The 9,919-nt window shown below is 35.6% G+C and overlaps 1 protein-coding gene across 1 annotated transcript; it reads right to left on the reverse strand.

Annotated features, from left to right (window-relative positions):
• Positions 1–588: 588 nt before the first annotated feature.
• On the reverse strand, positions 589–6,119 carry LOC105337151 (MOXD1 homolog 1). Its single transcript, XM_034457931.2, has 9 exons — positions 5,962–6,119; positions 5,631–5,823; positions 4,302–4,434; positions 4,105–4,203; positions 3,826–4,002; positions 2,684–2,844; positions 1,849–2,092; positions 1,516–1,612; positions 589–1,426 (listed from the first exon to the last, which is right to left on the reverse strand). The coding sequence occupies exons 1-9, from the start codon at positions 5,970–5,972 to the stop codon at positions 832–834; spliced, it is 1,710 nt and encodes a 569-aa protein (XP_034313822.2). The 5' UTR covers positions 5,973–6,119; the 3' UTR covers positions 589–831.
• Positions 6,120–9,919: the final 3,800 nt, after the last annotated feature.

Genomic DNA, 9,919 nt, shown 5'->3' on the forward strand with positions numbered 1-9,919 from the left:
GGATTTTTATTTTCAAATTACAGGAAATTTAAATTATAAAAGTATCAACAAATGCAAGAATCGAGAGGTAGCCCCTGCCCTAGATGTGTCATATAGCAGGAGAGTTCAGAATCAATCTTCCAATGTATTATAAATCATTATATTTACATTTTCAACTGTCTTTGTCTATGATAACATTAGAATTAATTTTGCGCCGCGTAGTAATTGCATGTGCTTCGTAAAAAATAGTGGTTTTAAAATGTTGTTTTAAAGAGTTCTAATTAGAAATAATATAAATATAAGTAATAGGAAATCATTCTTTGAATTATTCTGAGGTGATAATATTGTCGGAGCGTGGTCAAATATATCTATAGACATTTCTTATGTCTATAACGCTATAGTTGGGTATTCTGTGCTAGGCCATATTCGAATGCCAGTTCATGATTGAGTAATAGGCAAGAAACTGAGCTTGCAATTATTTGAACTCTTGCTATGTTTTCTATATACTTGTTTTGATAAAAAAAAATCATCTATTTTGAATGTTACAAATTTGACACAACAAATCGGTTTCTTGTGTTTTCATGAATAATTTTGCATAAAATATAAAAAATTCTTTACAAGTCATTTATTTGAAAAAGCAAACAAGCGTTAGAAACATTGCATTCTATGCATGAACAATTGAAGTCAGAGACAACAGCACTGAAGTAAGACAGGACGATCTTCGCCCGTTTATCTGTTTATACTCAGGGTAAACCAAATTCCCGTACATGTAGCTACTTCAACCTTTATTCGATATGCAATATCATACAATACATTCATGCATATGATACATTATTGAATACTGTATATTATCTAAATTAAAAGGATGAGAGTAACGCAAAGAAACGACACAATCAATTCCAAATGTCTCCGCGGACTGACACTTCCGCTGCTTTCGTTATTGATGGTCAGTCTCTGGACCTGCTTGTCCTTCAGCATTTCTACATCACATGACTGAAGCAAAGACAAGAACCTGGGGAAGTCGCCGTTGAACATCTGTGCTGCCCTGTGTACTATATACTTCCCGACATCTCCACTCAAACAGGGATGTTTCCGGACTTCTTTCACCACCTCTTTGCATTCCTCTAAGCAAATGGAAAACGGTTTGCAATTGTTCTCAAGCTTTTCTAAAAGAGGTCGAGTGTCCGGATGAGAGAGGTTTAAAAAGTTCGTAATGTTGCAACCGTAGGGATTCAAATCTCGATAAAGTTTTGTTAAAGAAAGACTTCTCCATGTTGTGCACGTGCGGGAAAGGAGGTTTTCGGCGGGAAAAACAACCATGAATCCCAAGCACATCTCATCGCTAGTTCCCCTGCCACTGAAGGTTGTTTTCTTTTTATTCTTAGATTTGAACACGCACGTTGTTTTTATTTCATCCCCGGGTTGAATTTCCAAAGGTGGAGACATCCTGGATATAACAAAATTATAAGGTAATAAGTATCAAATCAACAAAACCGAATAACAGAGTTACTATGTTTCCAAACCAAGGGCACTTACGTGACAAATTTGGGTCTATCGTAGCTGTAAGTGGTTTCATTCGTTACATGCGCTATCCTCTTTTCATTTCGTACTATCTCTAGCGATTCCTCGCGACCTGTACACAAAGGTGTAATAAAAGATAAGACAATTTATTCAAATTTTTCTCCAAAACCATAGTTGCAAACCAGGCTCAACATGTATGACCCTCTCCCGTCTGGCCGAGCTATGTAGACTTTGGTTTGGTCCAAAACTGAATGATCATTACAAATCAAGAATATGTACACAAATCTGATCAAAATACAAAGCACTAAGCAGGGGCGAGAATTGGTCCTGTACGAATGGTATACGTACCAAGATAGTGCATATGGTTGAGAGCACGGACGATCTTAATGGGTCCCGTCAGAAGTCTATGGGTGTCCTCTTTGCTGCAGACAGCAGATTCCGCGTGCCTCTCTCTCCCGGGGGGTATTTCGAGGTACCATTGTCCCACCATCAGCATGACAGCTGAATTTGGACGCAGCTTTGGGGTATAGTGTAACGTCATGCCCGAGCTGTCGCTGTAGTCGTCACGCATCTCTGGGTTATTCCAGTGCACCTGTGATAAAAACCTATACGTGTAACAAAGGATTTTTTTGTGGTAAGTGTGGAGGGTGTGCATGCATGGGGAATATTCATTACATCGATGATAAAACCTTGCAGATAAATCCATCAAATCTCATCTAATTTCAGGCACGCAGCATCGTTTTTGAAAGTGTCTGTGTGTGTGTGTGTGGGGGGGGGGGGGGGGGGGGGGGGGGCAGACTCATCGAATAAAGAAAAAAAACAGAAAAAAGGAACTTTCCAGAATCATGAAAATTCTAATCCGTCTTAATTTCGTTATTTCATTTCAATTTTTTTTTTTTTTACATACTCCCAAAAAAGTGCGGGGGGCAACTCCATCGTTATTCACACTTTTATATGAAATTTAGCAAAAAATCTTTGCTGCGACAAAATAATGGGGGGGGAGCCCCTCCTCCTACGCCCCCCGCCCCCCCCCCCCCGATGCTACGTCCCGGAATTTCTTTCCACAGAAAGAAGTATATAATTAGATTTTTTTTGCCATTTTTCGGAAATCAAACATATCTGGATAAAATCAACACCGCACCGTTAACGTAAACATGTTTCATTTGTTGTTTGAAAACTATACCTGCATCAAGACCCTTTTAATCCCTTTCTGACCAATCCGGATCCCTGCTTCATGGTAGAGACATTGACCTGCTGACCCCACCGTCCAGGCCCCAAACAACGTGTTACACTGGACGGATCCCATCTCGCATGCTGTTGGCCCACTGGCTTCGCCCTGTTTATCTGATACATTTTTGGAAAGGACAAAAAGAGAAAAACTCAAGATGATGTATTTGGAATTTAACCACGATAATATGTTAATTAATACAGCATCCACTCCACACCCCCCCCCCCCCCCACCCTTTCGACCTTGGGGAGGGTAGACTTGCATGAGAGAATGGAATGGTTGAAAGCTACTCATCCATTTACAGAAGTGCTATACAATATCGTTGTGAGTCATCGAAAACTATTGTGGGCATAGAGGATAAAGTGTTCAAAACAATTTTGATTCCATTCTAAACAACCAGACTCCGCAGTTTCTCAATGGTCACCCAAGAAAATAGACAAACATGATATCCAAAAATTAGAATTCAATGAAGAAAAGTGTCTCCAAAACCTTGTCTGTAATCTATGCTTGAACTGCATTGACATTGACCACTAACATGTTATTTTCAAATATTTGCATCTACCAAGTATTATTTCCTCTATAAGTGAAAAACTTATTCTTTATGTAAACATAGAAAAAATTTACATAACCCGCTAACTCGGGTTCAGGCACGTAGCATCAGGGGGGGCCAGGGGGCCTGCCCTCCCCCCCCCCCCCCACTTTTTATCGCAGCAACTAAATTATTAAAAATTTACATATAAAATATAGAATTATCATGGAGTTGGCCCCCCCCCCACTTTTTTGGGAACATGTAAAAAATTAATATGAAGATAAGGAAATGAGGACTGAAATTGAAGTTATATACTACATCCCCCCCCCCCCCCCCCCCCCCAACGGATTAGGATTTTGAAGATTTTGGGAAAGTCCTATTTTCCTTTTTTTTTTTTTTTTTTTTTGCTTGTCAAGATTTTTTGAATGAGTTTGCCCCCCCCCCCCCCCACTTTCAAAAACGATGCTACGTGCCTGGGGTTATGTATATTTTCTGCAATGTCGATACCTTCATATCCCGAATGAATCACCAAAGAAAGCATTTTCAAGTTTAAGTGAATCCAACCGACCTGAATCGCATCCAAAAAGCAGTATATGATGCATCACATTCACATTGTCAATCACAGGGGTCATTGCAATGACATGGTAATCCCCATCAGTTGGGAGGTCAAAGGTCATACAAAAATAGTTCGTCTCAAAGTTGGGTACTGATGTGTTTGGAAATCTAATGGTAACATTCTTCACCTCTGTTCAATTAAAAAAAAACAAATACCGTATTAATAACTAAGTGCGGAGAGTATGAACATCATAAAATACATGTTCTTTTGTTATTGATTTATTTTACTGACCAGGACTCTTGATTGCATCGCATTTGAAGCTTTCAAGTTCACAATTCAGCCACGTATTCTTCGGTTTGCACAAGTCACTGTCGTGGGGCTCACAAACTCCTTAAAAATTCAAATCAATAAGTTGTTTTTTTAAATAAATTCATTGGTTTTGTCGGCTTTTAAGAATTTTTAGGATAATTAGGTTTTCCACTACGTACCTGGATGTGAGAGGCCTTGGTTTGTCTCTGGGGTGGAGTTTTCTTTCCAAGTACAGTTCGGGTCACCGAGCTCTTGTCCGTTCGTTCGTCCGTCGCCATCTGAGTCTTTCTCACAAAGTTCCTTGGTCCATTTCTATATAATAAAAAAAGAATAATATTATCTCTTTAATAGAATTGTCATTGATTTCTCTAAAATAAGCAAAACGTGTAATTTGCACTTTTTTAAAACCTAATTTATTGTAAAGAAAATTTGTACTTTACAAACATTCAAAGTCGTTTAAAACATTGTAAAAGAAATATGACATTCCATCCACTAAACTTAAAGTACATGAATTTAAATAACTTATTCATATAAAAAAATTATAATCGTACACTTTTTTTTTAGCGAAACTGATAAATTAAACAGTCCTGTTGCATTTCAAAGACGAACTTTAAGGGACGATCTTAAACACAATTTTTAAACTGTTTGCACTCTTAAAATAGGTTACACTCTCAATATAAACCATTTTCAGAGTACACGTTACATGTTTCATAGCATCAGCGGATACGCGTGTGTCATCTAAGTTTCAACAATCAAACAGCCCTTGATATTTTTTTTCAGTAACCTTTTGTCGTCTTGAATTTAGTAAAGTCCATCATATATATTTATATCATTTAGTACAATTTCATTTTTTTTTTTAATTTCAAAGGCGTTACATTTAATAAACTTGAAGGAGAAAACATATATATCAAAAGCAGTGTTAAAAAACATCGCCGGAGTTATTAAACGATTTCCTTTCCCTCTTTTTGAACCTTTGAATCTTTGGCTGTCTGTGGACGGTTGAAACTGTATTATCGCGGCTATATCTGACTATGTGGATCACCACTATACAGAGTTCTACGATTGCAATCAGATTTTGGCCGGGTCTGTTGGAAACGTTTACAAAAACAAGCCAGCGCCCATCAATGTTTTTAGTTTTAAGCGTGTCAAATGAAGAAACAGCAAAAACCTTTTTTCAGAGCAAGATATTCGATTTTGTATGTATTGGCAGATGAACCGGTCTTAAAAAAATTAATAGGCGATCGTGACGAACCTTGTACATATTTTAAAAACACTACTAGCTGCTTTTCCATTTTATTCATTTAGTTTCTTATACTGTAGTTTTACAAGATTAGTTAAAATTGTTTGACTTGTATATCCTATAGAGTAAAAATATTTCCAACACATTGAGCTAGGAATCTTTTAATGTTTACTCTATTAATTCGTTTAATTTATTTTAATTTTGTTGTCGCTGATTTATGGTAATAAAACCCATGCTACGTTATTGAAATAAGACATGTAAAACTTACCAAACCTGCGGCAGCAAAATCCAGCCCGAAAGAGTTTCTCGCCCCACCCCCCAATTCGTTCCCATGACCCACTCCATGCCACAAAAAATTTGGTTTGCATGAATGAGGCACCATGTCCCCATTCGGTATCCGCTGCTGAAAGCTCTTAAATCCAAAGCATGAAGAACTCCATAATAAAAGGAGGCAAATAAATCTGAAAATCAAAAGGAAAAAGTTATTACAAGAATGTCTTATTATAAGCGTAAATATCTCATCAAAATTAGGAAATTAGATTCAAATTTAACGATGGCATCCCAAAGGTTAGAATATGGGACACAGATTTTCAACTCACCGTGGAAGCATGCTTGCAGATGGCTGTTTGAATGCGGGGATAAAGGTTGAGCGTGTAGTTTTGATGTATGATAAACAGCTATGCTAACTACGCCTGAGTCATATTCGCAAGAACTGTGTAACCTACGAGAACTTTGAGTACTTTTTGCTTCTGTTCGTTTCATAATAACTATAACAAGTTAATAGCATGAAATTATCTAAATTTCGGTAGCTATTTTTCTCTCGCTTCGCTTTAATTATGCATTTTTCTAGTCTTTTTTTCTTTTAATAGCATGAATTAATTACATGCTCATTTTAAATCCAGGTTTTCCAACGGAAAAATTCGGTTATTAAAATTGTGGAAATGGCGGGCGGGCGGCTGCCAAAAGACTACCCTCATTGTACGGATAACTCCTCCTACAGTTTTCAAGATACAAAGTTGTTCTTTTGCAGATCAATTGTACATATATCAGAAGTGTGCAAATTGTTAGGATTTTGATTTCTGATAATTTATGAAAAAAATACCAGCTTTTGAACTTAGTCATATTTTGGCAAAATATTGCATATATAGGGTACCCTCATTGTACGGATAACTCCTCCTACAGTTTTTAAGATACAAAGTTGTCCTTTTGCAGATCAATTGTACATATATCAGAGGTGTGCATTTTGCTAGGATTTTGATTTCTGATAATTTATGAAAAAAATACCATCTTTTGAACTTAGTCATTTTTGGCAAAATATTGCATATAAGTTACTCCATTTCACTGGATACGGTAGGTAGTGTTTATCAATTCAGGGTTGACATGGATTATGGATACAGTTCACATAAAGGAAAACCCGGTTTGCTGTCACATTGACAGCTTTTCACTTGTTATATCTAAGTCATCATCGATCCTATCTAGATACAACACTGGTATTCTTTTTTTTTTATTTGCATAAGCTGATTTTTAAGAAAATAAGACTCAAAAAAGTAGACCAATTGTGGTTATTCTATACAATAAAATGCAAAAGTATATGTAGTGATACTTTTTTTTTTCGAGGGAACCGCCATCACACCTCCCCCCCCCCCCCCCCAAAAAAAAATAAGTTTAGTTTTTTATGCTCAAACACAATTTTTCACAAAATGTAGAAAGTGTCCGAATAACAACATCTCTATTCGTGTGGGTTGGTGGGCGGGGGCTAGGGATATTTCTATTTTGCATATAACTCACATTTGTGTAGTATCTATATTTTCCAGTGGGTTCCTAGTCCCGGGGGGAATGTCCTTAATGTGAATTCAAAAACCTTACAAATATCAGGGTTGGCTTTGGGTCATGACCCCCTCCCTTAGCCTTTCTCTAGACCTATAATCTTCACTATATTTGGTTGGATGGTACATCTTGTGATTCTAATGAAAATGAGAGTCTTTGGTGCTAAATCTAAGCCGTAATTTTTAGATGGTAAACTAAGGAAGCTAACTTTTTTTGTAGCATGTTGCCTGAAATGGCAATATTTCATTGAAGTTATTCATTCATTCTTGCTTATACGACTCCAATTTGAAATATCATTGTTGCTTGTGCAAAGGTCGTTAAAAGTGATAAAATTAGATATTTTAATTGAAATAGGAGTAAATTATAAACCTGACGCGCCGTAAGCATTATATAACAAGCGTTACAAAAACATCCACCGATAGAAAACAAACCATGAACCAAAATAACTTTTTATGAATAAGTTTTAATCTGAATACTATAGCAAGTCTGTTTTAGGTATTTAAGGATAACATCCCTTTACAATGTAAATGACATTTGCATTCTTCAAAAAATCGGCATCTACGCGGATCTTGTTTAAGGTTAAAAGCGTTACCGTATTTTCTCTGCGTTAACAATGCTTATATCGTCTGATATTATGCACCGCGTTGTATAAGATGTCTAAGCAAACAATGCAGAAAAATACATAACCCACTTTAGCTGGTTGTTATTTTTTTTTCACGCAATGATCTCCCGCAAAGAAAACATTTTATTGTTCATATTTACATAAAAAGATGGGGGTATAAGATAGCGCGAATGCCCATTCGGTTTAGTCGTAAAATACAATTTTGAATTTATTTTTTTTCCAATCAAATTTATTCAAATATATTATAATACAAGTTTGCAAAAGTATAATATCTAACTATATTCAATTTTTAACAAAAGGTAAGATAAAAAAATATTGCCTCATGTTTTGGTGGTATCGAACCACAACATAAAAAAGCCTTGTGGTATAAGGAGACCTAACCACAGAGCCATTTCAGTCACAACACATTGCGCTATTTAAATGCTACATGCGACTTTGGTCACGAATTTACGGACTTGTATTATTTTTTAAAAACTTTCAATTGTTGGGATACAAAATTATATTTTAAATGGGGTGGGTCATCTCTCCACTTTTTTATTGATTGAAATTGGTTTTAATTTCCATTATACCTTATTTTGACAATGAGAAAAATATGGAGCGCAGACCCACTAAAAGAAAAGGCGTTGAAGTTCTAAAAAATGGCAAATTTTGGAGGTTTTGATACATATACCCAGTTTGAATTAACATAACTTGAGTATTGAACATATTTAATGGTTACAAATTGGTGATTTGTTAAATATATATTGTTTTGAATGATCTTTTGAAAATTTATCAGATTAGTTTATATTTTTATTTTTCAGTATCTTGTCCGTTCTTGTGTGGGCATTTTACACGCCTTATCCACCCATCTTCTTTTAGAATTAAGGGTTTTTGGGTATTAAAAGAAGTGATATTTTTGGTCGGGTGTGACCAGATCGAATAAAGCCTGAATGGCTTTATGATAGATTTGTCTCGACACATGTATTACCTATTAATCAAAGATCATCGATTCCTTCTACAAACAGGCATATGGCATGATATTGACAAAGAAGATGGGGGAATAAGATGGCGCAAATGCCCATTCGATTTAGTAGTGAAATACAATTTTAAATTTATTTTCCCCCCAATTAAATCTATTCAAATATATTATAATACAACTTGCAAAAGCAAAATTTCTAACTATAGTCAGTTCTTAATATATTATCAAAAAATAAGAAGGAAAAAATATTGTCGGAAATTTTGGTGGTATCGAACCCGTAACATAAAAATCCTATATATATATATAAGGTTAGCTTATGCCAGGTACTCTAGCCATTTCAGACACAACAAAGTGGGCTTTTAAATATTATGTGTGACAAAGGTCACGAACTACCGGACTTGTATTATTTTTTCAATACGTTCGGTTGTTGGGATACAAAATGATATTTTTAATGTATAGTGGGTCATCTCTCCACGTTTTTGTTGATTGAAATCGGTTTGTTTTCCAATAGACCTTAATTAGACTATGAAAAAAATATGAAGCACAGACCCACTCTATAAAAGAAAATGCCTTAAAGTTCTAAAAAATGACAACATTTGCAGGTTTTGATACGTATACGCCTGTTTGAGTCAACATATTCCAAGTATTGAACATACCTATAGGTTGCAAATCAATGATTCGTTAAATATATATTGTTTTAAATGATTTAAAAAAAACCATCAGATTTATTGATACTTTAATACTTTTCAGTAGCCTGTCCGACCGTGTATGGGCTTTTTACACGCCTTATCCACCCATCTTCTTTCAAGAAAACAATGCGTGATTCTAGTTGCATTGGGGGTGAATTTCACTATATTTTCAGCTCAATTAATAGGCCAAACAATGCATTTGAGAGCAGTTTTTAAAAGCTGAAGGAATGCGTATATTAACACTGACATTTCGTTATACTGAATTGTGTAGATTTCAGTCTTTTCAGTTTTCTATAGGAGCAACAATTTATTTTCTTTACAGACAAGAAAAATTCCAGGTGGATGTAAATGTGAATATTTAAATGCAAATATGTGTCTGAAACTTGATGTACGACCCCCCCCCCCCCCAAAAAAAAAATTTTTTTTTTCATAAATCACAGATTAAGGAAATTAATTTTAGT

The sequence above is a fragment of the Magallana gigas genome, chromosome 7 (genome assembly GCF_963853765.1).
Source record: "Magallana gigas chromosome 7, xbMagGiga1.1, whole genome shotgun sequence".
Lineage (NCBI taxonomy): Eukaryota > Metazoa > Mollusca > Bivalvia > Ostreida > Ostreidae > Magallana > Magallana gigas.